Source organism: Ictidomys tridecemlineatus, chromosome 4 (assembly GCF_052094955.1).
Source record: "Ictidomys tridecemlineatus isolate mIctTri1 chromosome 4, mIctTri1.hap1, whole genome shotgun sequence".
In the NCBI taxonomy this organism is placed as follows: Eukaryota; Metazoa; Chordata; class Mammalia; order Rodentia; family Sciuridae; genus Ictidomys; species Ictidomys tridecemlineatus.
Genome location: NC_135480.1, coordinates 179216447 through 179243751, shown reverse-complemented (window position 1 = coordinate 179243751; position 27305 = coordinate 179216447). Strand labels below are relative to the sequence as shown.

The window sequence follows — 27305 nt, the reverse complement described above, 5'->3', positions numbered from 1 at the left end:
AGAATTAGAAGTAAGAAGTTTAGAATTTTATAGGCTTTGCCCCCCCATTTTTAAAGTAACAAAAAGAAAGAAGAGGAAAAATGGATAGTAAGGCTTTGAGAAATTTAAAATATTTGCTTTGGGACTTGATACATTTAGTGTTTTTACAGATATACTAAATTCATAATAAGGGGTAAATCTTGAGAGAAAACAATTCATCAGATGCTATATATCCTCTAATACAACTTATTTGTTGAATATACATGAATATACTAACTTGTCTCTGAGATTTGATAGGATAGCCAGGTGGATTAGAATAATATTTGCAATAAACTTTTGTAAGAGTTTGTACACTGGTATAAAAATATGTTCATTATTTAAAGAAAGCAAATTTCTTTCCGTAAAGGCTCAAGCCTGAGTTGTTATAAATCCTAGGAATATATCTTAGAGGGAATATTACAGTCTAATCTCATGGCTTCTGTGAGAGATTCTTAGATTCTTAGCTGTGAGCTCCCTAATACTGGCAGTTATCTTAAGGTGAAAAAACTAAAAATCTTTTAATCATTCATACAGTATTTGAATTGGAGTATAGTCTTTGAATTCAAAATTGCCTTCATTTCCACAGAATGATATTAGAACCCGTGATTAAATAAATATGATTGTCTAACAAAGTTATTTATTTTACATATACTAAATATCAGTAGGTGATAACCAAAGTTAAGATTTTATTATTTCTGCTTTTCACTTCTAATTGGTGTGCTTATCTGTGTATAGGTGTCGTTTCAGCCAGATGTTGCATCCAATTTTTGAGGAAGCTTCTGATGTCATTAAGGAAGAATATCCACATAAAAATCAAGTAGTGTTTGCCAGAGTTGATTGTGATCAGCATTGTAAGTAACTCACGAGGAAGTCTGGAAAAACAATTCTGTTCCTTCCTCTTCTACATGCATACTTTTTTTTTTCTTTTTTGAAATGCCATGCTTTAAGTGGAGAACAAACCAAAATGATTCTAGCAACCTTAGCTAAATTGCTAATATTTAATCTACATATAACACTATAAAAGTTTGCTTGATGTTATTTTTTAAAGATTTTGCTAAGATTGACTTTGAGGTATAATTAGTTGTTACTGATGATAATTTTAGTGAGAGTGTTACTAGTGTTAGTTAGACTTTCATAAAATTCCAATTTCTTGTATTTTGCTTGTCTGTGGAATACTTGGTATACAATCGTAGTTTTATATATACATGACAGATTCTCTTCCTTGAACTGGCGAGCTAGCAGTAATGTTTCCTCCTGAGTGCTTCCATTACATTTGAACTTTCCTTTCTCCTAGTATCAAATTCATTGTATTTGGTAGTTCTGGTTTATTGTGTTTTAGTTGTCTCATCAGCTGCACTTAACAGTTCTTCAAGGCAGGACTTTTTTTCTTGTTAGTCTTTTAAGTGGAGACTAAACCACTTAATTTTTGTTTCTCAAGCATTTGAGTTTCTAGGAGATGGAGACTGCTTATTAAAAGCTTTTTACATTGAGTTATTGGCAAGTTGGCTAGAATACAGAGCTGTTTTTTTATTCTACAAGATTTTTTATCCTTTACACTTAATCTACTAACTAGAATTAGTGTGTGTGTAGGTATATGTATGTGTACACACACACACACACACACACACACAAACTTTTCCTTTTAGTAATGAGGAAATGGAAATAAAGTGTCTTAACCGATGTTGCACAGCATGAAGTTATTCAAATTGGAATTAGAATCCTGAGCTCCTGACCAAATGCTGTCACAGACCAGTTTGCTTTTTTCTGTTCAACTCAATAAGCATTTTGAGAATTTATTGGTATAGTACTATGCTAGGCAGAAAAGCATTTTCTTTTTAACAGCAGGTTATTTCAGAGTCATATGCCATATTTTTGTTTGCTAAGTTTCATAACTAGATAGAATGAAGGGAGCCATAAAAGATTGTTATCATCACACTGCTTTCTGTCTCTTTCCCTACTCCCTTCAGTTGACAGAGAACATTGAATGATGTAGGCTCTCCATTCAAACCTTTCTATTTGTGTAATTAATTAGACATTGTAAGTGCAAATAAGAACCCCTACTTTTGTTGAATTTGAACTGAAATATCTGAATTTATGCTCTTAATCTTATAGTCATTGGGAAGAAAGTTGACTTACTTTTGAAATAAATCTGATGTCATTACTCTAATATTTCTTTTAATTGGAGAAATAGTCATTGTTCACATTCTTTTCAGTTCACTAGAGAGGGTTACTAAAGAACATTATATTTGAAGGATCATGTATGCTCTCTAAATATTTTTTCTTTTTGTGTAAAATTCTTCATGTTTTAAAAAATGATAGTAGAAAATCCTTATTGGCAATTTATCCACATTTTCTACTTTCTCTATGAAGGTTATAAGACAGACTGTACTTTTGTTAAACCTTTATATGTCATTTAATTATAGAGGCTTTGAACTGAAAAGAACTTTAAGAATTCTATGGTTTAAAGAGAAAAGCGTGTTAGTTAAATTGTTCTTTGATAGATTTTTTTTTAAAGAGATTTATTGAGGTATAATTGACATATAAATACACATGTTTAAATGATACAATTATATATATATATATATGTAAATTTTTTTAAAAAATTTTTTGTGGTACTGGGATTTAACCCAGAGGTGCTCTGCCCACTGAACTACATGGTGAAGTGTCATTTAAGTCTTGCATATTTTTTATTGAATTGTTTATTTTCTTACTGACTTTGAGAGCTCTTTATAATACTATGATATTATTTCTTTTTTAATATGCATTTTGCAAAATTATCTCCCATTCTACTCTCTTTTGAGAGTGTCTTTTTAAAAATTACAGTGAACTACATATAACATAAATTTACAATCTTGACCATATTTAATTGTACAGCTTCAGTAGTGTTAAGGATATTTATATTGTTTTGTAACCAGTCTTCAGGCTTTTATCCATCTCAAGAACTGAAACACTATGCTCACTGAACAGTATCTTCTCATTTCTCCCCCATGTCCCTTGGAAACCACCATTCTGTTTTCTGTTTCTATGAATTTGACTTCTCTAGATGCCCCCACATAAGTGGAATTGTGCAGTATTTATTTTTGTGACTAGCTTATTTCGTTTAGTATAATGTCCACAAAGTTCATCTGTGTTGTAGCATGTCTTAGAATTTTCTTTCTTTTTAAAACTGAATAATATTCCATTGTATAAATACAGTAATCTCCTCTTATCTATGGAGAATATGTCCTATAACCCTCAGTTGATACCTGCAACTGCAGACCATACTGAACCCAGTGTATGCCATGTTTTTCTTATACATGCATATTTAAGATAAAGTTTACTTTATAAATTAGGCACAGTAAGAGGTTAACAAAAATAGTTAATAATAAAATAGAACAATTTTAACAACATACTGTAATAAAAGTTATGTGAATATGGTTTCCTTCTCAAATATCTTATTGTACTTTTATCTTTTCACCTAAAGGAAACATTTTGTTTGTTTTTAATTAATTTATATTTTTTATTCTAAAAATTTGTTATACATGAGAATAGAATGTATTTTGACATACGTACATGGAGTATAATTTCCCACTCATGTGGTTGTATATGATGTGGAGTTACACTAATCGTGTTTTTGTATATGAACATAGGAAAGTTATGTCCGATTCTTTCTGTCTTTTCTGTTCTCATACTCCCCCACCCCAAATCTGGTGAACCTCCACTACTCCTCTGACCTTACCCCACCCCCAGCCTATTGTGAGTCAGCATCTACATATCAGAAAACATTTGGCTTTTGATTATTTTGGTATTAGCTTATTTCAGTTAGTATGATAGCCTCCAGTTCCATCCATTTACAAGAAAATGCCATAATCTCATTGTTCTTTATGTCTAAGTAATATTCCATTGTGTGGATGTACATATTTTCTGTATCCATCTATTGAAGGGTATCTTTGTTGATTTCATAACTTAGCTATTGTGAATTGAGCTGCTATGAACATTGATGTGGCCATGCCATTATAGTATGCTGATTTAAGTCCTTTGGGTCAAATGGTGGTTCCTTTCCAGGTTTTCTGAGGAATCTCCCTACTGCTTTCCAGAGTGGTTGCTCCAAATTGCAATCCCACCAGCAATGTATGAGTGTACTCAAGGAAACATTTTATGACTATTTTTGACATACTGAAGTTGCCAGAATCACTACTTTGCATGGGGCCATTAAGATAAATAATGGTTACTTAAGCATAATGGCCCTTGTAGTGACCACTACAGTCCATCTGATAACCAGTATAGCTAATAAGTGACTAAAAGGTAGGTAGCATATCAGTGTGAATATGCTGGACTAAGGAATGTATGTCCAGGCTGGGTGGACCAGGACATTATAAGCTTTCATCATGTCCCTCAGAATGGTGTGAAATGTAAAACTTACGAACTGTATATTTCTGGAATTTTTCACTTAATATTTTTGGGCTATTGTTGATGTGGATGACTGAAAATGTGGAATGTAAACTGTAGATAAAGGGGGACTACTGTAAATCACATTTTGTTTGTCATCTGTTGATGGACACTGAGTTATTTTCATTTCTTGGCTATTGTGAATAATGCTGCTAAGAAACATGGGTATACAAATAAATATCTTTTTGAGAGCTTGCTTTCACTTCTTTTGGATATATATACCCAGGCATGGTATTGCTGAAACATATGTTATTTCTGTTTTTAATATTTTGAAGAACTGACATACCAGTTTGTATGATAATAGTAATGGTTCAAATGTAAGCCAGTTTACATTTCTTTTGTACTGATTTCTCCACATCTTTGCTAACACTTTTTTTTTTGATAGTAGCTGTTTTAATGAGTATGAGGTAATTGTGATTTTGTTTTATATTTCCCTGATAATTAGTGATGTTGCTCTTCCTATGCTTTTCAGTCATTTGTATATCTTCCTTGGAGAGATGTTTATTCAAATGCTTTGCTCATTTTTAAATTAGTTTTTTGTTTTGTTTTTGTTGCTGATTTTGATTTCTTTGTGGATTCTTATTACATGTATGATTTGCAAATATTTCCTGCCATCTCAGGTTGCCTTTTCACTTTGTTGTATATTTTGATGCATAAAGATTTCAAATCTAGTGTAGTCCAGCTTATCTATTTTTACATTTATTGTTCATGCTTTTAGGTGTCAATATTCAAGAAGTCATGGAGGGGCTAGGGATATAGCTCAGTTGGTAGAGTGCTTACCTCGCATGCATAAGGCCCTGGGTTCAATCCCTAGCACCAAAAAAAAAAAAAAAAAAGTATATGTGTCATGTGTGCTGAAAGAGAAATATATCCATATGTGATAAAGTATTGAACCCATAAAGATATATGCAGGTGTTCATTATATTACTTTTTCATCTTTTCTGTAAGTATGAAGTTTTTCAAACTTTCAGATTTAAAAAGTTGGTATTAAAAAAAAATCACTGAACCTGTGGTTTGTCATTCACTAACAAATCAGTTAGGAATGCCTTATTGCTTTAGTTTTTGAGGAAATGTGTTTGGACATCCACAGTGTACAGGTGTATCATGATTATTATTAATTGTAATTTCTGTTTATTTTCACTATGATAAATGACTTTCAAAACAATCAGTGAATTTAAAAGGAGTTTTTTTGAATAGATTTTTACTGGCATGGTATTGGAGGCCATTTCATTGATCATTGGTCATGAAGCTAAGTGCCATTTTCAACTCTTCTTCCCTACAGATGTTAGGAAATGCAGATGGGCTTTTTGTGAATTTTCTCACATTATTAAGATGAATAATTCTCCCATTATCAAGTAGACACATCAATAGGTAAAATAAGGAAAACTAGCTTATTACTATCAATAGATACCAAAGGACTTAACAAAGTACATTTTCTTAAAAGAAATTAATGTGAAAAAATGCATGAATCAAGCCTTTCTTGCATATGATTTTTTTAATCTCTTGTAGCTGTTTATTACTTAATTAATGGCCCTTTTCATTGAGATGCAATATGTTTAAATTTAGTTTTAAAATCTATCTGAGCCAGAAACCTTTATATTATCCTGTTTTGTGAAACTGTTATATATGTTATATTACAAATTTCTTTGTCAGTCCACTTGAAGAATCGAAGATGAAGTGAAGATCACGAAGTCAAGAAACAGACATTAGAATTAATTATAGGACAATATAAAAATATAATGACACTGATTTTCAGAAAGCATTTCAAGTGAGTGTTTTCAAAATAGTCCCTTTGGGAGGGAATACACCTACTCATTCCTTGGATCGTTTTGGGAAATCTTTAAGGAGTTGCCCTTTTTGCCTATTTTCTGGTCTCATCAGTAAAATGCATCGCAGTTTATATAGGTGGGAAACCTTTCTTTGGTTTGCTGCTTGCATTTTTATCTATCTCCTTCTCTTCTGCTTACCAGCATCCTGTGAAGCTTTCTGCCCTGCCTTTACCTCACTTCTATATATGCCTTTCTAGAACTTTCTTGGGATTTTCTTTGTTGAAAGATTCAGCTCCATGGGATGAGAACTTCAGAACAGGAGAAAGAAAAGAAAGCAAGAGTGGATATTACAGGCTAATTCTACCCTATAGCCTCTTCTGTTTCTGTGTATGAACTGAATTTAACAGTTTTATTTATCTCCCCTTCACCCCCAAAATAATAGAGTTGGGAACTGTAGTAGATAATTTTGAACTTCTGAGGCTTGATTTTTATCAGGAAGCTTACAGCTATCTAAGCTGAAGTGTATTTTTTTGAAATCCTGGTGTAGAGTTTGTTGTTTACCTCTGAAAACCCCTAAATTCTCTATTTGCTGTATTTAATGTAGGGATCAGACAAGGTATGAGGAGAACAAGAATAGAAAATGGTGGTGGGGGTGGAATCAGGGCAACTCGAAAAGAGACAGAACATTGAGGCCCAGGAACCACATCTTATTCCTGTGTGGCAGCTGAACAGATATCCCTCCTTGTTTTGCAGAGGAGTGGAATGCTAGTGTTCATTTTGTCATAGATCTGACAGTTGTTCACTTAGTGTCTCCCATGTGGAGGGCCCATAAAAGGAAAATACATATCTAGAGAAGATCTATTTTATTGTTGATACTTTATATAGGGTGATAAGAAATTATCTGAGCTTTCTTATTTTGCACTGAGGGACTCTAAACTGATACATGTTTTTGGTATGATTGTATATTAAGAGTTTTCAGAATCTCATTTAAGGTTCTAGCCTATGGAAACAATTTGAATTAATATTAGCAGTAGCAGTATTAATTTATTAATCATAATAATAATGATAAAATGTAAGTTTTATAAGATTAGGGACCTTATCTTTTTATTCCCTGATTCCTAGCCTTGAATTGGTACTTAGCAAATAGTAGGTGTTTAGTTATAGTTGTTGTAAAGATGGATGGGTAAATGAATAGCAAATGGTAACTAGAATTTATGAACTGTTACTTTTGTGGATACAGCATTAAATGGTTTAAGTAGATCAACTCATTATCTCCCAACACAATAAAATATTTTCTGCTGTATTTTGCCAAATCTATTTCATCATTGACCATAAGGCACAATTTTATCTCCAGCTGCAGAAATGGAGAAAAACTGAACTCTATCACAGTGCTTTCTTTCATTTAAAAAAAATTATACCTGTCATTAGAACTATTTTAGATTCATTTAGATGTAGTTTTAAAAATATATCATTAATGTGTTTACCTTTAAAAGAAAATGACTTTGTTTAAGGAATTCCGAAACAACTTCACATTCAGAGTCTGACTCTTGTGCAACATTTTCCAACTGAGTCAGTTTTTATGTTTGTCCCCACAATGTTGACTCCGTACCATTAAAAGTGTTGGTAATACTCTTGATTAAAGATTCTTACTCTCCTTTTTCTAGGAATTTTTTTCCAAATTGCTGAAACCTATTTTGCAAGGATTAATGCTAGAAACTTATTTTTTTTTATCAATTGAAACATCACTACGAGTTAAGTAGCTGTCAGCCAAAGTCAACAAAATACAAACCAAAATGTGAATAATGGTTTTCCTCAGTGGTGGTTGGATTACAAATGATTCTTGTTTTCTTCTTTATAATTGCTCATTTTCCACAATTTCTTCACACACACATACATGCACATGTATGCATGCATGTGTACATACCCATACTTAAAACATGCTCTTGCTTCAACTGTGGAACCTGATTGTATTTCATCTTCTGTAATCTTTGGAGAGTTTAGAAATAGAGTTCATCACTCTGATGTAATGCTGCCTTGCATCCAGAAGATCCCATCAGTCTGCCCCTGGTGGGACCAGGTTGTCTGCTGACCTCCAGTGGTTAGAGGCTGTATGGCACTAAACAAGAGATGTTTTTAACGTTACTTTTTTTTTGTTAGGGCAGGACTTTCAGACTCCTAACAGCATTTTTAAGAACGAACTTTGTAATTGTCCTTGAATTAGATAGACATTCTCCCATATACTAAGTTAACTCTTACCTGTCTTCCAATGAAACTTGAGCCTTTCTTTTTGGAAATGGAGACGCTTTTATAAAAACTGCACATAAATCTACATTAAGGCAAAATATAAAATGAAGAGTGTATGTACATTGAACAGTTAAGCCTGAATTCTGAGTAAGCTTCTAGGCTTGCTTTTAATTTTTATATTTAGGATTATACTTTTGTTTTTTTGTGGGTTTTTGTTTGTTTTAGAGGTGTATGGTTTGGAATAGAAAAAGTTCCAAAGGCAGGAGTGGTCCTTGTCCTAGAAACAGGAGAACAGGAAGACCTTCCTGTTGAAATCATCTGGCTCTTTGTACTGAGTGCCATGGGTAATCGTAGCAGATGAAGAGCTTGAGGCAGTTTCCACATTTGGAACCCTACTGGGCATTGGTGAGGCAGGCAGAAAGGATCCATCAAGGAAAAGTAAGTGGTCATTGAAGCAAAAGTACATGCTAATTTTCCAATCAGGGAACTGTTAACCTTCTGAAATTTATAATTCCTCTGACATCCATTTTAACATTTGATCTACCCAATTTATTTAAAAAAAAAAACTCTATTATACCCCTTAAGTAATTTTTTGTTATATTGTCAAAGTGTCACATCGTAATTATCTTAAAATCACTTTTGTCCAAAGCCTGTAAAAAGTCAACTTTATGTCTGATTATTGATCAATGTAATTTTAAGGTTTTTGTTTCTAAAGAATTGAAAACCACCACATTATGCAGTATACCTACTGTATTTAATCTTCTTTGCTCCACAACCGTAATTTTAAGGCAACCTAAATGTTGTAATGTTTCAATTTGTAAAAAGACTCATTATTTCTTCCAGGATCATTGTGGTAGTTTTCTTGTTAGTAGTCTCTTGGTTCTTTGTTACTACCAGGTGATTTTTTGGAAGCCAACACTGTACTTTTATTGCTGTATATCACAAACAGGATAAAATTCAGATTTGATTATCTCTTTTTTATTTTTATTCTACTTCTGATTTGTTCATATTTGTTTTTAGCATACTACTTTCTCATTATGTTCACTAATTCACCAAGTTTAGAAAGTTTAAAGTATCATATTGTCTCTGGCAGTGCCTCTTATTGTCCATTTTCACACTGATCTTTAGGCCATAAATGGAAAACAGATATTTCCTGTTACACTACTTTCCTTGTAAGTCCTTTCTTTCTTTTTTGAAAAAATGTGTTCTTTTTAGATACACATGACAGTAGAGTGTCTTCTGACATTATACACACATGGAGTATAGCTCTCCATTATTGTGGTTGTACATGACGTGGAGTTATACTAGTTGTATATTCATATATGAACATAGGAGAGTTGTGTCTGATTCATTCTACTGCCTTTCCCATTCCCATCCCTTCCGTCTTCTCTTCATTCCCCTTTGTCTAATCCAGTGAACTTCTGCCCTCCTTCCCACATTCATGTGTTTAGCATCCACATATGAGAGAGCTTCTGAGTCCTTTCTGTCAAATCTTTTGGGGATTAAAAAATTTCTTGGCTTCTTATTGGCAAATTAGGCAAATTAGCCAGCTCAGCTAGTTTAGCCTTATTTATTTTGAATATGGACCTAAATCGGACATAGTACTATTTTACATTCATAGGTCTTATATTATTAAATTTTAGGTTCTTAAATTACTATTATTATGCCAATATGAAAGACGAGTGTCATTTGGTAATTTAATTTGTAACTTCCTGATTGCAGCTGAGTATGTTTTTGTGTTTATTGGCCATTTGTGTTTCATAAATTAAAAATATATATTCAGTCCGCTTATCCTTTTTGAGAGAGGTGTGTTGTTTCAAAGAGGAGAGTGAATTATACCCCCTTTGTATTCTACTTTTATTGATGACTTAAGGAAGTTTCTAGAGAGTTCCACCCATGTATTACCTCTTTACTTTTGACTGATAGTAGGATTGCATCAGATTTCTAAGTCCCTACTGCACATGAGTTTACCCACAGATACCCAGGCAAAACACACAGGGAGGTTGCTATTATAATGACTAAAATAACATGCTAAAGATCTAAAGGTAACGCTGACTAGTTTTAATTGGAACTTGTTTTTAAAGATTTTATGGTTGATGGGTTTTGCTTTCAATTATCCCTTCTCCCTAAGTCTTAGAATTTTTGTCTCTGTAAAGGTTATAAAGGTCCCTTTCAGGGTAATTTTTGTTTCTCTTACTGGGGAGAAGTGTTTGGATGTACATTCCTCAGTCCTAAGAACATAGTCCAGAGGATAACAGGTTGTAAAGAAATGTAACATCCTATTGACTTAAGCCAGAGCAGGATCAGAATGGCCTTAGGGAAATTGCTTTTGTTGTTTGTTGTTGTTAGGGAAATTGCTTTTTTGTTGTTGTTTGTTTTGTTTATAAAGAAAGCAAGTGGTCCAGTTTATAGAATTATTCTTTAATTTCATGTTCCCACTGATCATGTCTGTGAGCAATCACCATGTTAACTTCAAAAAACTAGTTGGGAAGTGTTCCCTCTTTGTATCTTTTCTGGAATAGTTGTATAAACTTGGCATTATTGACTCCTTACATGTTTAGCAGAATCTGGTCGTTAGTAAAGGTATTTAGGAACGGAGTTTAATGGAAGATTTGAATTACAAATTCTGTTTCTTTAATAATTTTAGGACCATTTATGTTTTCAATTTCTTCTAGTGTCAGTTTTGGTAAGTTGTATTTTCATGGAAAATTCTCCATTTTATTTACATTTTTATACTTGCCATTAAGTCTTTGATAATAGCCATCAAGGGAAAATGCTTAGAAGTGTATTTTTGAAGGAGAAAAATACATTGAAAATTTATGCATCGGGGTGTGGTGGCACATGTCTGTAATCCCAGCAATTTAGTAAGCTAAGGCAGAAGGATCTCAAGTTTGAGGTTAGCCTCAGCAACTTCCTGAGGTCTTAAGCAACTTATTGAGACCCTGTCTCAAAATAAAAAAGGGCGGTCATGTAGCTGGGGTCAACCCCAGTACCAAGAAGGAAAAAAAAAATGTTTATGCTATAAAATATAGCTTAATGGTAGAGCACTTGCCGAACATGTTGAAAGCCCTGGGTTCTAGTTCCAGTACCACCTGAATGAATGAATGAATATTTAAAAATTTTTATTTTATAGATAGGGTGTTTATTTAGTCACTTTAGTTTTATTTAGAAATTTAACAGATAACATTGTATGTTTTTATTGTGTACAGCATGTTTTGAAGTCTATACATTCTTGAATGGTTAAATCAAGTTAACAAATGTAGTACCTTCCACAGTTGTCAATTTTGTGTTAAGAACACATAATACCACCCTACCCTTTATACATTTTCAAGAATTCTGTGTATATAGTTAATTGTAGTCACCTTACTATATCTAAATATTTTGAAGTTTGTTTCTGCTAACTGTGATTATGTATCCCTTGACTGATATCTCCCCATTCTTCATTCCCCCCTAACCACTGTGGCCTCTGGTAATTACCATATACTCTCTATTTTTAAGAGATCATCTTTTTAAATCTCACATGAGTGAAATCATGTAGTATTTGTCTTTCTATGCTGGGTTTATTCCACATAATGCCCTCCAGTTTTCTTTTAACTTTTGTTTATTGTGGAAGGTTTTAATTTCATCTTCCATCCTGGAGCTTAATTTTGCTGGATACACGATTCTTGGTTGGAACCCATTTTTTTTCAGTGTTTGAAATATGCTATTCCAGGATCTTCTAGCTTTCAGAGTCTGAGTTGAAAGATCAGCTGTTATCCTGATTTGGTTTGCCCCTAAATGTAATCTGCTTCCTTTCTCTTGTAGCTTTCAAAATTCTCTTCTTATTCTGTATGTTGGGTATCTTCATTATATAATGTGTCTAGGTGTGGATCTCTTATGATTTTGCACATTCGGCGTCCTGTAGGCTTCTAGGATTTGGGATTCTGTCTCATTCTTCAAGTCTGGGAAGTTTTCTCGTATTATTTCATTGCATAGATTGCTCATTCCTTTGGTTTGGACCTCTATGCCTTCCTGTATCCCAATGACTCTTAAGTTTGGACACTTTATGTTATCCCATATTTCTTGGATGTTCTGCTCATGGTTTCTTAACAGTCTTGCTGAGCTGTCTATGTTCTTTTCAAGTTGAAATACTTTGCCTTCATTGTCTGATGTTCTATCTTCTAAGTGTTCTACTCTGCTGGTAGTATTCTCAATTGAGTTTTTAAGTTGGTTTATTGCTTCCTGCATTTCTAGGATTTCTGTTTGTTTGTTTTTTATTACCTCTATCTCCCTGTATAGTTGATCTTTTGCTTCTTGGATTTGTTTATGTAATTCATTGTCAAAGTGATCTTTCATTGTCTGATTTTGCTGTCTAATGTCTTCCTTGAGACTCCAGATCATCTGAAGCATGTATATCCTGAATTCTTTATCTGACATTCCATCTGCTGCAGCTATTACCTCTTCTAAAGTTGAGTTGACCTGCATTTCTTGTGGTCCTTTCTTGTCTTTTCATACTGCTTGCGTTTCTTTTTGCTTGGTGAAACTGTTGTGTTTTTGAAATTTTCCCCCTATGTATTTATATTGCTCTTGTATAGTTGAAAAGTCTCCCTTGCAGGGCGGGCAGCGGCTGTGCTCCTCCTCCAATTGGGGTGATCTGTCTACCACACTGGCGGGCTTCTGGGCCTGTTCTGCCTGTCAGTCGCAGGTCTGCCTACTTTGCAGGTGCAGGCAGCGTCTCTGCTCTGCCCTTACTTCAATTGGCGTGACGTGTTTACCACGCCGGCGGGTTGCTGGGCCTGTTCCGAGCGTGGGAGGCGGCTCTGCCCTGCCCCTACTCCAATTTGGTTGATGTGACTACCACACCGGCGGGCAGCTGGGCCTGTTCAGGGTGCGGTTGGCGGCTCTGCTCTGCCCCTACTCCAATCGGGGTGACGTGACTACCACGCCGTCGGGCCTCTGGGCCTGTTCCGGACGCTGGCGAAGGCTCTGCTGTGTCTCTACTCCAATTGAGGTGACTTGTCTACCACGCCGGCAGGCCACTGGGCCTGATCCGCTGGTCGGTCACAGGTCTGCCTGCCTTGCGGGCGCGGGTGGCGGCTCTGCTCTACCCCTACTCCAATTGGGGTGACGTGACTACCACGCCCGCAGGTCGTTGGTCCTGTTCCGGATGCGGGCGGCGGCTCTGCTTGGCCCCTACTCCAAATGGGGTGACGTGACTGCCACGCTGGTGGGTCGCTGGGCCTGTTCCGGGCGCGAGCGGCGACTCTGCTCTGCCCCTACTCCAATTGGTGTGACGTGTGTCTACCACGCCAGCAGGTCGCTGGGCCTGTTCTGAGTGCGGGCGGCGGCTCTGCTCTGCCCTGCCCCTACTGCAATTGGCGTGACGTGTCTACCACACCGGCAGGTCGCTAGGCCTGTTCTGGGTGCAGGCAGTGGCTCTGCTCTGCCCCTCTGGCCTCCACAATATTCAGCAGGACCCGGACCGAGAAGCAGTTTTCACGGGTTCTTTAGCCCTGGGCCAGAGCAGTTCTGGGAGCCAGAATTCGGCCGCTCTGGGCTCGGTGTATGTTCTGATAGGAGCAGGCTCCAAGAAGCAGTTTCCACGGGTTCTTTAGCCCTGGGCCAGAGCGTGCCCTCCAGTTTTATTCATGTTATAACAGATGTCAGGATTTCATTTTTCTTTCAGTAGTTGAATAGTATTCAGTTGTATATTGTATACCATATTTTCTTTTTCCATTTATCTAATGATGACACTTAGACTGAAAAGCTACTACACAATAAAGGAAATAATCTATAGCAACAACCTGTAGAATGGGAGGAAACCTTTGCAAATTATAAATTTAACAGGGGTCAATATCCATAGTATATAAGGACTTCAAACAATTGTATAACAAAAATACAAATAACTCAATTTAAAAATGGACAGAAGACCTGAATAGACATTTGTCAAAAGAAAATACACAAATATACAATTGTCTTAACTATTGTGAATAGCACTGCCATAAACATTGAAGTATGGATCTCTTTGACATCATACTGACTTTATATCCCATGGGTATATACCTAGCAGTGGGATTGTTGTATCATATGATAATCTTTAGAGGAACCCCCACACTGTTTTTCATTATGATTCTACTAATTTACATTCCCACAAAGTGTGAAAGAGTTCCCTTTTCTTTACATCCTTACCAATACTTATTCTTTGTCTTTTTAATAATAACCATTCTAATTGGAGCACAGTGATATTGTGTGTGTGTGTGTGTGCGCGTGTACACGCGCGCATGCACGCTTCTTCCTTGTTAATTTTTGTGGTGCTAGGAATCATACCTAGGGCCTTGTATGCGTTAGGCAAGCCCTATGCCACTGAGTTATATCCCCTACCCATCATTGTGGTTTTGATTTCTATTTTCCTGTTGATTAGTGTTATTGAACATTTTTCATATGCCTGTTGGTCATTTGTATATTTTCTTTGGAGAAACGTCTATGCAGGTCTTCTGTCCATTTTTAAATTGAGTTTTTTGTACTTTTACTATATAGTTGTTTGAAGTCCTTATACACTGTGGGTATGACCCCTGTTAAGGTTATAATTTGCAAATATTTTCTCCCATTCTATAGGTTGTTGCTGTAGATTATTTCCTTTATTGTGTAGTAGCTTTTTAGTTTGAAGTAATCCCTTTTGTCAATTTTTGCTTCTGTTGTCTGTGCTTTTAAAGATTTATTCCCAATATCCTTGCCCAGACCAATGTCATAGAGCATTTCCTCAGTTTTTTATTTTTCCTTTATACTGAAGATCTTAATTTTTATGACATTAGCATAATTGTTTGTTTGCTTTATCTGTAACTTGTGTATATGTTAAGTTTCAAAATATTGTCATTATTAAATTTAAAAAAGTATTTTTTGTCTTAATGTTAAACATATCCAAAATTCGAAAATCAAAACTGTAAAACCAAAGTATAGAGAGAAAATCTAAATTTCTTCTCATTTCTCCTGGTATTTTTTGGAGGTTGGGGGGACAAATGTATAATCAAGTATGTATATATGAGTGTATGCATATATATAATCTCCATGTATATATGTGTTTATTTATATTTCTTATCCTAGTTTGTTTTCCATATTTCTTACACAAAATATCTTTACATACTCTTTGTACCTGACTCTTTTTTTTTTATATTTAATAGTGTATCTTAAATGTTGCATTTGACAACATTCAGAGATCTTTTTTGTTCCCTTTTTTTTGACAGCCTAGTACTTTGTTATTTGGGTATATCATAACTTTATTCAACCAGTTTCCTTTCCTATTGATGGAGGTATAAGGAAATAATAACTTTAAAATTATTTTTTAAAATTTATATATGACAGCAGAATGCATTATAATTCTTATTACACATATAGAGCACAGTTTTTCATATTTCTGGTTGTATACAAAGTATATTCACACCAATTTGTGTCTTCATACATGTACTTTGGATAATAATGTCCATCACATTCCACCATCATTTATAACCCCATGCCCCCTCCCTTTCCCTTTCACCCCTCTGTCCTATCTAGAGTTCATCTATTCCTCCTATGCTCCCTCTTCTTATCTCACTATGAATCAGCCTCCTTATATCAGAGAAAACATTCAGCATTTTTTGGGGGGGATTGGCTAACTTCACTTAGCATTATCTTCTCTAACTCCATCCATTTACCTGCAAATGCCATGATTTTATTCTCTCTTATTGCTGAGTAATATTCCATTGTGTATATATGCCACATTTTTTAATCCATTCATCTATTGAAGGGCATCTAGGTTGGCTCCACAGTTTAGCTATTATGAATTGTGCTGCTATAAACATTGATGTGACTGTGTCCCTATAGTATGCTCTTTTTAAGTCCTTTGGATATAGACCAAGGAGAGGGATAGCTGAGTCAAACGATGGTTCCATTCCCAATATTCCAGGAAATCTCCATACTGCTTTTCATATTGGCTGCACCAACTTGCAGTTCCACCAGCAGTGTATGAGTGTACCTTTCCCCCACATCCTCGCCAACACTTATTGTTGTTTGTCTTCATAATAGCTGCCATTCTGACTGGAGTGAGAGGGAATCTTAGTTTGGATTTGCATTTCTCTAATTGCTAGTAATGTTGAATATTTTTTCATATATTTGTTGATTGATTGTATATCATCTTCTGAAAAGTGTCTTTTCAGGTCCATGGCCCATTTATTTGTTGATTGGATCTTTTTTTTTTTTTTGGTGTTTAGCTTTTTGAGTTCTTTATATTCCCTTGTGATTAGTGCTCTATCTGTTATGTGAGGGGTAAAGATTTGCTCCCAAAATGTAGGCTCTATATCCACCTCACAGATTGTTTCTTTTGCTGAGAAGAAACTTTTTAGTTTGAGTCCATTCCATTTAATGATTCTTTTTTTTTTTTAAGAGAATTTTATTATTTATTTTTTTTAGTTTTCGGCAGACACAACATCTTTGTTTGTATGTGGTGCTGAGGATCGAACCGGGCCGCACGCATGCCAGGCGAGCACGCTACCGCTTGAGCCACATCCCCAGCCCCCATTTATTGATTCTTGATTTTAATTTTTTCACCAAAGGAGTCTTATTAAGGAAGTTGGGGCTAATCCCACATGATGGAGATTAGGGCCTACGTTTTCTTTGGAAATAGTAACTTTTAAAAAGATATTTTCCATTCTGGAGACCAGAACATTGTTGCATTAATTAGGACAAGTATTTAACCTAATATTAACAGCATATTAATTTTAAACTTTTTTATTTCTATATCCCTGTAAACATTTATTTTGTAATATGGTATGCATCAATGTGTAGTGTGCTGGGGACTGAATATATTTTTTAATTGGGGAGATAAATTATTATTAAATTATTTAAAAATGATTTCTCCAGGTGGTTTTAGTAAGGTAAGCCCCAAACTTGTGGCCTTTTCATTATTCAGATGCCTTTGTGTAACTTAAAAGACCTCTATTTCTAATGGTATTATTTTCACCCTTCAGTGTATAGTTCAATTTAATCTCATTAATTTTTCACTCAGGTAATAGGACTCATCATCTTTATAACACCTTAAAGACATTCTCATTATAATTTTTCAGGTTTATAGATGATAGACCTATTATTATTATAGATCTGTATTACCTCATTTAATCCTTAAAACAACTTTATGTGATAAAAATTATTATGCTTATATAATATGTTAAAAATGAGAGCATAGAGAGTTTATGAAATTTAAGTTCTCGCATCCAGTAAGTGTAAAATTTGAGATTTAACCAGGTAGTATGAGTCCAGAACCTGGTCTCTTAATCAGTATAAACAAAAGTCATGATTATTATTTTTTTCCCTTTCTCAGAATGGCATGAACCAAAAAGATCTTGTTTAAGTAATTGTAAGATATTTGACTGTTGAACTAATGGGCTCACCCTGACCAAGTAAGAGGTAATGTTAATTTTTTTTTTGTTGTTGTTGTTCTTTTAGCTGATATAGCCCAGAGATATAGGATAAGCAAATACCCAACCCTCAAATTGTTTCGTAATGGGATGATGATGAAGAGAGAATACAGGGGTCAACGATCAGTGAAAGCACTTGCAGATTACATCAGGCAACAAAAAAGTGACCCCATTCAAGAAATTCAGGACTTAGCAGAAATCACCACTCTTGATGTAAGTTAACTTTTGCTAGATCAAATGACATTTCCTGTTTAGTTGATGTAAACAAATTCTAATGCAAACAAAGGATCTGGACATTCTCTTATATTCTTTGCAATGGATTTGAAAAGTACATACTTATTGGGTTAAATTTTTCTTGAGTTAATTATCAAGAAAAGTGCTAATGTTTTACTGAACTTATAGATAAAGTATATAGCATACAGTAAAGTTGCTCTAATTTGAATTAATTTCGGGCAATGTGATAGAAGTTAAAGTCAAATATACATAGCCAAAGTTACCATATTTTTTGTAGTGGAGACTGTCAGATCTCCACTGCTTTAATTACTTCTTTGTCAGGTCTCTCTGTAAGTTTTAGTGTCTTCTAGAATAGGCCCCACTTAGTACACTTAGCAAAACCCTTTCTTTGTACACTAAGTAGTGTTTTAAAAATAGTATACAGCAAACAGAAGAAAAACAACAAAGTTTGGACTTTGTTACAGTCACTGATTGTCACTACCAACTTTGAAATTTGATTTTATTCTACCTACAAACTAATAAATTAGTTACCATTTCATGGATGTTGTCAGAAGACTGAAGACTTCTGGGTCAGAGACAAAGGACTTTATTATTCACATCAAAGCAAATAGTGTAAGCATGTTTGTATTTGTTTCCTTTCCCCCAAATCCTATGAAGGTAGCACAAAAGGCCTAGATTAAATAGCTACACATGTAGTGGGTTACATTACAAGAGGGAAACTCACTGTTTCAAAGCAAGTTTTTTGTAATTCTGCTTTTTGTCTTGGATGAAGTCATTACCTCATACTCAATGAAGCTCCCTGCAAGCACAGCTTTGAGAAATGTCCTGGGTATAGAGTGGTTAGAATCTTTATTGTGACACATACAGTAAAATGTTTAAAGAGTTTGAAAGACCTGTGGAGGAGTATCTGTCAACAGTCACAAGTTATGAGTTGTTGTGCTGTTTTAACAGATTTTAGACTTATGTAATTTTGGAAAAGAATGTCACTGATTAAATAGTTATATTTCTTGAAAATTTAAAACAAAATGCTGCTAGGCATGATGGCGTATTCTCATAAGCCCAATAATTCAGGAGATTGGGCAGAAGGATCACAAGTTTGAAGCCAGCCTTGGCAACTAAGCACAACCCTTTCTCAAAATAAAAAAGGGATGGGGATGTAACTCAGTGGTAAAGTATCCTTGGGTTCAGTCATTACCACTAAAATAAATAAATAAACAACAAAAGATAAAATGCTAGACAGAAATGTTTGTAGTTGTTTTTTATTGTAATTAAGATTGTTTAAAGCCCAATGTGATCTTTAAAATTTTGGATTGGATGTTAAAAGGTGAAATATACATTTATGGTTTATACTTCAGTTGAGACAGCTGGAGCTGTTTGGTTATCAGAATCATGGGTAAATGAAGTAGCATGCTCAAGGAACTATAGTTTTTGCAAAATAATTAGATACCTTTTTTTTACAGCGCAGCAAAAGAAATATCATTGGATATTTTGAGCAAAAGGATTCAGACAACTATAGAATTTTTGAAAGAGTAGCAAGTATTTTGCATGATGATTGTGCCTTCCTTTCTGCATTTGGGTAAGTATTTTAGTTGAGAGTATATTTAGTGGGTCAGCTTGGCTGCCATGTTAAGTTCTCATTATGTTTGGTCACTTTGGGAAGATGACGTCCCCAAAGTTATCTTGGTCCTCTTAAGTTACTAATAGTCTTTGTATCTGTCTCTGAATTCTTTTTTTAAGGATTTAAAAGTCTGTTTATTCTTTTCTAATATAGTCTATTCACTTTGTTAGTAAGAGGAAAAGAATGAGCCAGTTAACAGTGAAGTAATTCTAGCTTTTATTCAGCTCATTTATTGCACCTACCCTATGGCAAAATGGCAGCATTATCGTTGACAAATATGGGGTTCATTGTCTTTGTTCATTTGTCTCTCTACCACCTTTTCTTGTCTTAGAGGAACAAATCTTTTTTTTCTTATTTTTTTATGCTGATGTTCAAAACCTGGCCTTTATACATGCTAAGAATATGCTAAACTACACCCCCAAGCTCAACAATTCTCCTTTCTAAGGCTAACCTCTTCACTGGTGTTCTTGCAACTATCCCTCTGGGGCTTTAATCATCAGTTGTCCTTGCTTTCTTGAGTTTTCACCCTGACTCTTTTCATGAATATGCTTTTCTTTTTTGAAAACATGCTTCTCTCTTTCCTGACCCACTACTTTTATCTCTCAAACTATGGTCTTATCTCTTTCTTTTTATTCCCATATTTTCCAAAGATTAGTGTATGCTAGTGAATAAAAACTTTGATTTCTTGAAAGCTGACTTTTACCTCCATCCTTCCATGAAACTTGTCTCTGCTCAGTTGCAAAATGACTGCTTAATCCACCAAATTCTGTGACCCTTTTTCAGTCTTAATCCCTTCCTTTTCTTTCTCTGCTGTGTCAACACCTTACATTGAATCCCTCTGAGTTGCTTTTTACCTTTCTGATATTTCTGACTTATTTTCTTTTTTGTTCTTTTTCTTTCCAAATGAAATCCTGGTTCTCTCCTTGATCTTCTCTTCTCCTTGGTGGTTATCTCAGCCATCCTTTGACTTTAATACAGTTCTTTTTTATTGTTGGCCCATAACTGTTAAGCTCAATTATAGTAGCTATTGATTCTAGCTCAGTATATCTTCTTCATTTTCTGACTTTTATCCTTTTCCTTGCTTTAATGCTTTTGTAGATTTTGTTTGTGTGTATGTTTTATTGTTAGTATTTTCCATGTTATTTTAGAGATCACTGTAAGAGTGATCTTCACTGTACAGAGTATTCAGAGGGGAACTCCCTTTACCCCAACCCTTTTCATATCGCTGCTTTCCAGCTGTGCAGGCCTCCTGGCTGTTTCTTAGATTCTGCAAGCTCACTTCTACCACAGAGCCTTTGCCCTTGTTTGCTCCTGTATCTGGAAATGCTTCTCTCAGAGGTCCTTACCTAATAACTGGATATAGAGCAGCATGTCAATTTATTTTTCTTCATAGCATTCTTTCTTAACCACTCTTTTTAAAAAATATATGTACTCATTCAGACCATCTTTTCTCACCAAAATGTAAACTCTATGAGAGTGGGGATTTGTAAGTTTTGTTTGCTGCTATATATATCCAGTGCCACTATCATACTTTGTACAAAGGAAGTGCATAGTAAATAGTTATTGAATGAATGAACGAACTATGTTTGTTCTTTCTGTTCTTGCTGTCATTAATGTAGGTTTGCGCCCTTTTCCCCATCTCCTAGGCTACTTTAGTCAGAAACTAGAGATAAATTATTGTTTAATTAATCTTAAAATAATTAGGTGTTAACAGTTGTCTTAGTAGTGTTTACTGTAGAATTCTCTCACCAAATATTTATCACATACATATTATGTGCCACATACTATACAAGGCACAGGAAACAGAATTGGACAGATTTTTAAAAATTACTTTGTTATGGAACTTTATTTTCATGATGTAGATTATTTTAATTCATCTGTTTTAAACCTATTTTTTAGAGTAAGGAGTAAGAAATTTGTGATTGAATCTGACTTATAAACAAATAACATTTGTTTAATTAATGTTTAATTTAATTAATGTCCTTGATTCATAGTTTAAAAACAGTCTGGTGTCAGGACAGCTTTAGTGCTAAAACTTCCAATCCAAATTTATAAACTGCTAGCCATAAAAATAGCTAACTAAAATTTTCCCTTAAAAAGTCTGCCTCAGATTAAATTTTTCCTTTAAATGTATACTTTTCTTGGTATTGCACGGTCTTATGAGAAAGATGGTGGACAGGTATATATTTCAAGTCTTTATAGTTCATGCATTGCAACATAACCAGCGTATTCTACTCCATTCAGGTATCTTACTGCTAGGATTTTTCTTAAAATATTATTACTGTTTTTCCCTTCCTGTTAGGGATGTTTCAAAACCAGAAAGATATAGTGGAGACAACATAATCTATAAACCACCAGGGGTAAGTTACTATTTCTTTTTTTCTTTAATATTCTTTTTAGCTGTAGTTGGATATGATACCTTTATTTATTTATTTTTATGTAATGCTGAGGATTGTGCCCAGTGCCTTATGCGCACTGGGTATGTGCTCCACCACTAAGCTACAACCCCAGCACCATAAGTTGCTATTTCTTAGTGTGTAAATACATCTATAGTATAACCTATAGTTTTATATTTTTGAATCTTTGTGGAATCATAGAAACTTAGAATAGAAAGGAACTTAGAAGCACTATCTTTTGCCAATCCAAATGTTTCAAAATTACAGAGCCTAAAGTCACACAGGCATTTATTGACAGAACTAGGATTAGGGGTACCCTGATCTCTTTGGCTCTTAGAGCCACATTCAAAATACGCTTCAGTGGTCCATGATTGTCACTCTTAGTTGGATTGTACTGGCCAAGTTCCCAGATCTTCTAGGGCATAAATTAATCTGGCAGTAAGGAACAGCTAGGTTGTTCTAAGTCTTGGCTAAGAAATTTTAAGTGTATCTAAATGTAAAAGTAACTGTTTAGGCCCACAACTAAGAGGAAAGAATTACAATTTGTGTTATTCCAAATCGACCCAAAGGTCTGTCATTGCAGTTGTTTTTTTTTAATAACATACATACAAATAGAAATCTGTGGCCATTTTTTCATTTTGATGATTTCATTTAAATGTTGCTTGCAGTATTTTGACATTGAAATTTAAAATTTTTATTTATTTAGACAATTTTTTTTGTTTGTTTCTGGCTTAGAAAACTTATTTCCTCTTCTGAATTCAAAACAGGAATTAGTGTTTTAGTTTATTTTCTGTTGATGTAACAAAATGCCTGAAGTTAGGTACTTTATAAAGAAAAGAAGTTTATTTAGCTTACAGTTTTAGAGGCTGGAGATCCAAGATTGGTGGCCTCATTGATTTGGCCTTTGGTGAGGGCCCTTTTGGCTTTGTCACACATGGTAAAGGAACAGAAAGGGGAACAGCCACCTGATTTTATGGTGAGACAGGAAACCACAGACTGGTTGCTCTTTTTATAACAACTTCTCTCATAAAATCTAAACAGGGTCCTAGAATAACTACATTAATTTCTTCCTAGGACAGGATCCCCAATGACCTCTTTATCTTCTACCACTCCACCTGTTAAAAGGTTCTACCACCACTTATATTGAAGCACAGGACCAAAGTTCCAGCAAACAGACTCTTGGAACATACTCAGACCATATTCCAACCATGGCAGATGTGTATTTGCTTGTATTTTCAGCAAATTCATTTCTTTAATAATAGTTTACATAGTATCATCATCAAATTATCAAAAACCAGCCTAGTATCTCCCAGTGTAATATGGTCCTTAAGAGCTTGGGCTCTGTCTGGTATTAGACTGACTAGGTTTGAATATCAAAGCTGCCACTTTCTAGGTATGTTCTTGTGGAAAAGTTTCTTGGCTTCTCTGTGCTTCAGTTTGTTTTTAGTAAATAGGGGATGGTAATACTTGCCATATAGGGCTATTTGGAGGATTTAAATGAATCAGCACATTTTAAATGCCTAAAATAGTGCTTGATATAGGAATGTTACTCAGTTAATGTTGGTTATTATTTTTATCGTCATGTTAGACACTTCATAAAGATTGATTTTGAATGAATGTGGAAACAATTTTGTAGGTAATTAATTTTAGAGATACCCATCTCTTAGATCTGTGTAGCATCTTTTAGAGGCTTTTTCACTATCCGAATTTTCTTCTAACATTTTTAACTTTTAAGGAATAGCTTAATTTATTCATATAGATAATTTTTCTTTTCAAATGCTTGCCTGCCTTTGGTGAAGATACTTGTAGTTAATTATCTTAAATCCAAGGGAAAGCAGAAGGTTTATACGTCATAGGTTGTATTATCAAGTTCCTGATAATCACAGAATTATCTTTTTTAACCATCTATGACCTTCTTTCTCAGAAGTTCCATGTTTTATGTTTCTTTTATATCTTCTGTTGATTTTCTGGGTTCATATGTGGATTTTAAAAATGTGTTTTTGTCACCACAGGTTAGTTTACTTGATTTTTTTTCCCCTGTTTTTATTACAGCATTCTGCTCCAGATATGGTGTACTTGGGATCTATGACAAATTTTGACCTGACTTACAATTGGATTCAAGATAAATGTGTTCCTCTTGTCCGAGAAATAACATTTGAAAATGGAGAGGTATGGGCTTTTGTGTGTGTGGTGTGTGTGTGTGTGTGTGTGTGTGTGTGTGTGTGTGTGTGTGTTATATGTGTGAAAGAACAAACTTTCTCTGCCCTTGTGCTATTTTAATACAGTTTCCAGTTGTAAAAATTACACAATGAACACAATTGTATTGAAGCTATTTCCATATTATATAGGCCAGTAATTTTCCACTTCTGCTATCCCGGAACTCCTCTGTCGCAGTAATGAATAGTTCACTGTAGCCTTGAAAATGGGTTTAAAAATACTTGGATAACTCTGATACCAACCCGTTGGTTGAGAGTCCTTGTTAAAATGGATGGTCTTTAGAAACAATGCTTTGTGAATTTGAGTTACAGTGAATAATCTTTTACCATTAAAAGGTTTTTTGGTTCCTGTCTTCTTAAAAGAAATAGAAACAATTGAATTGTTAATCTTCATCTTTTACATTTTGATCTTATTCTTGATTTTGAAAGAGAGGGTAGATTAGACTCTTTCACTCTTTCAGCATATAGTTTATTAAATGAATGAGTGTCCCTGGTTCTTTTCTCAGTTCTGTAGTACTCATCTGTATTTAGCTGAGTAACTTACATTTTTTTTTATTACATTAGCTCATGTAGTCATCAGAGGCTCAAAATTTTTATATTCTTTTTTTTTTGTGTGTGTGTGTGGAGGGGGAGCAGTTCTTATAGGAGTTATCTCAAACAGAATTCAAAGATTTAGACCTGGAAAGTCTTAAAACAGTGTCTCGCCTTTCTTCATGTGGTAGTTGGCACATTTAATAATTCTTGAGACTTACTGTATGTTGTAACCAACCAGCTATAAGTCACTTAAAGATTTGCTTCATTAAACTGGTTGTCTTAATATCTTCCTGAATCTTATAAAATTTGTGTGGTAAAGAAAATGCTGGTGTGGGCAGAGATTAATTAGGAAGCTAAGGAAGTATAAATTATTAGCTAGTATGTAAATATTTGACTTTAGCAAATTAATTGACATATGTTTTCCACTACTAATCTATTGTTCATACTTTAAAAAATAATGCAGTCCTTTTTTAAAAAAAAAAATTTGGATGTTGACAGAGCTTTATTTTATTCATTTATTTATATGTGGTGCTGAGAATCGAACCCAGTGCCTCACTCATGCTAGGCAAGTGGCCTACTACTGAGCCAAAACCACAGCCCCCATCCATACATTTCTTGAGTCTAATAAAATATTATACGAGATTTTACTTTTAATCTCCTGGCTCTTAAATTTCCTCAGAAGTAACTGCTGAGTCTTCTTTTTGAATTTATTCAGTAACATTCGTTTTTTCATTTTTTGTAATTTGTTGATTGAATATTATTGTGTACAAAAATCTGTGAGGAAAAAAAAGAGAAATAAGATTGTCTTCAAGGGGCTTTCAATACATTATTCTGAGTGTACAGATAACATCAGTCAATACATGTCCTATACCACATGCGGATCACTGAGAAGATGTTCTTGGAGTTTACAGGAGAGCATTCATTTCTACCTTTAGAGATGGGGCAGAATCTAGGAATGCTTTCAAGAAGAGGCAGTCAGCCCTGAAATGAAGTGCTAAAAGAAATGGAGGGTTAGGAGGAGGGGTTGGAGAGGAGAGGACTGTGCCTTAATTTGTTTAATTTGTTTAGACTGATAGGGAGATATTAAACAGGTAGCGGGAAACCTAGGCTTGAATTATGGATTGGAGCTAGGCTTTTATATAGCTAAAGGATCAGTTAGAACTGGTGATTGAAATTGTTGAACTAGGTGAGGTGCTTCAACTAGAGCAGAAACCATGGGGAGTAATATCAGTTAATGAGTGGGAGAAAGAAAAAAACGTGATCCCAAGAGATAAAAGATGAGAAAGAAGACATTTTAAGTTAGCTTACCAAAAGATTAATGTGATACCAGGGCCTGGGAGATGGGGAAAATGGGGAGTGACTGCTAACAGGTACAAGGTTTTTGTTTGTTTGGGAGCGATAAAAATGGTCTGGAATTAATGATGATGTTTGCACAACTGTGTAAATGTAATAACCACCAAACTGTGCACTTAAAAATGGTGAATTTTATGGTATGTAAACCATATCTCAATTCAAATAACACTCAGTTTTTCATAAATGTGGCAAGAAACTTAATAATATGTCCTATGTACAAGTGAAACAGGCTTAAACATGGGAATAGGAACCAGAAGGAAACATTTGTCCTAGAAGGTAGGTCCCAGTTTGTTTTTTTAGGATAAAGATCATTTTTGCTTTATGCTAAAGCAGTTCCTAAATTAGAGAGATTCTCAAAAGGATAGCTAATAGAAATAATTCTGTCATTGAGTCCCTTTTTGAACTCCATGAGTGAGAACTTAACATTTGTTAGGGAGAATAAATGATTAAAATCCTATTTGTCCATCATACCTGTATTCTTCACTAACAATAAAATTTTGTACTATAGTGTGTGTATATATTAGGGGGGTTATAAAAAATACATCTATATAGGGGTAGGTATTTGTTAATAATGTTGGTAAATTAACTGACTATATTATGGAGTGTTTTTTGTTTGTTTGTTACTCTAAATAAAACACTTATTTATAGTTCTCATATAAGTGGAATGATTTTTGTAATAAACCTTAATATAAGTGTAAGTTTGCTTACATATTGCTTATACACTCAGTTTTTCAGTTTGGCCTGTGAAGAATGGAAAGATATATTATGTTTACTCCTAAATTGTCATCATGATAAAGAACTAGCATAGTTCTTTCTTTGGTCAACTCCAAATGCCACAGCGTCAGTTGGGTGCTCCCTAATACTCTCAAATGCAATACTAGCTAAAGGATCAGTCCAGGGAGTTTGATCAGTCCTGCGACAGAGCAGGGCAAGTGGGTCTGGAGTGTCTGGGTACTTGGGGTGGAGAAGATGTGAATTCATTCTTCCTTTAAGGCTTGTATTTATTTACACCTTCAGACTTTTCCCCCCTGAAATATTGCAACTATTTTGTTACATGGGTTGGGCAGAGG

General features: G+C 34.6%; 1 protein-coding gene across 1 annotated transcript in view; it reads left to right on the top strand.

Moving 5' to 3' along the window:
* Erp44 (endoplasmic reticulum protein 44) overlaps positions 1 to 27305 on the top strand; it is an 83194-nt gene that overhangs the window by 33494 nt on the left and 22395 nt on the right. Inside the window, exons 4-8 of the mRNA XM_005326318.4 lie at positions 754 to 869; positions 17913 to 18097; positions 19579 to 19694; positions 22039 to 22096; positions 24185 to 24301. Coding sequence (XP_005326375.1) covers positions 754 to 869; positions 17913 to 18097; positions 19579 to 19694; positions 22039 to 22096; positions 24185 to 24301 — 592 coding nt within the window. The remainder of the gene's footprint in view (positions 1 to 753; positions 870 to 17912; positions 18098 to 19578; positions 19695 to 22038; positions 22097 to 24184; positions 24302 to 27305) is intronic.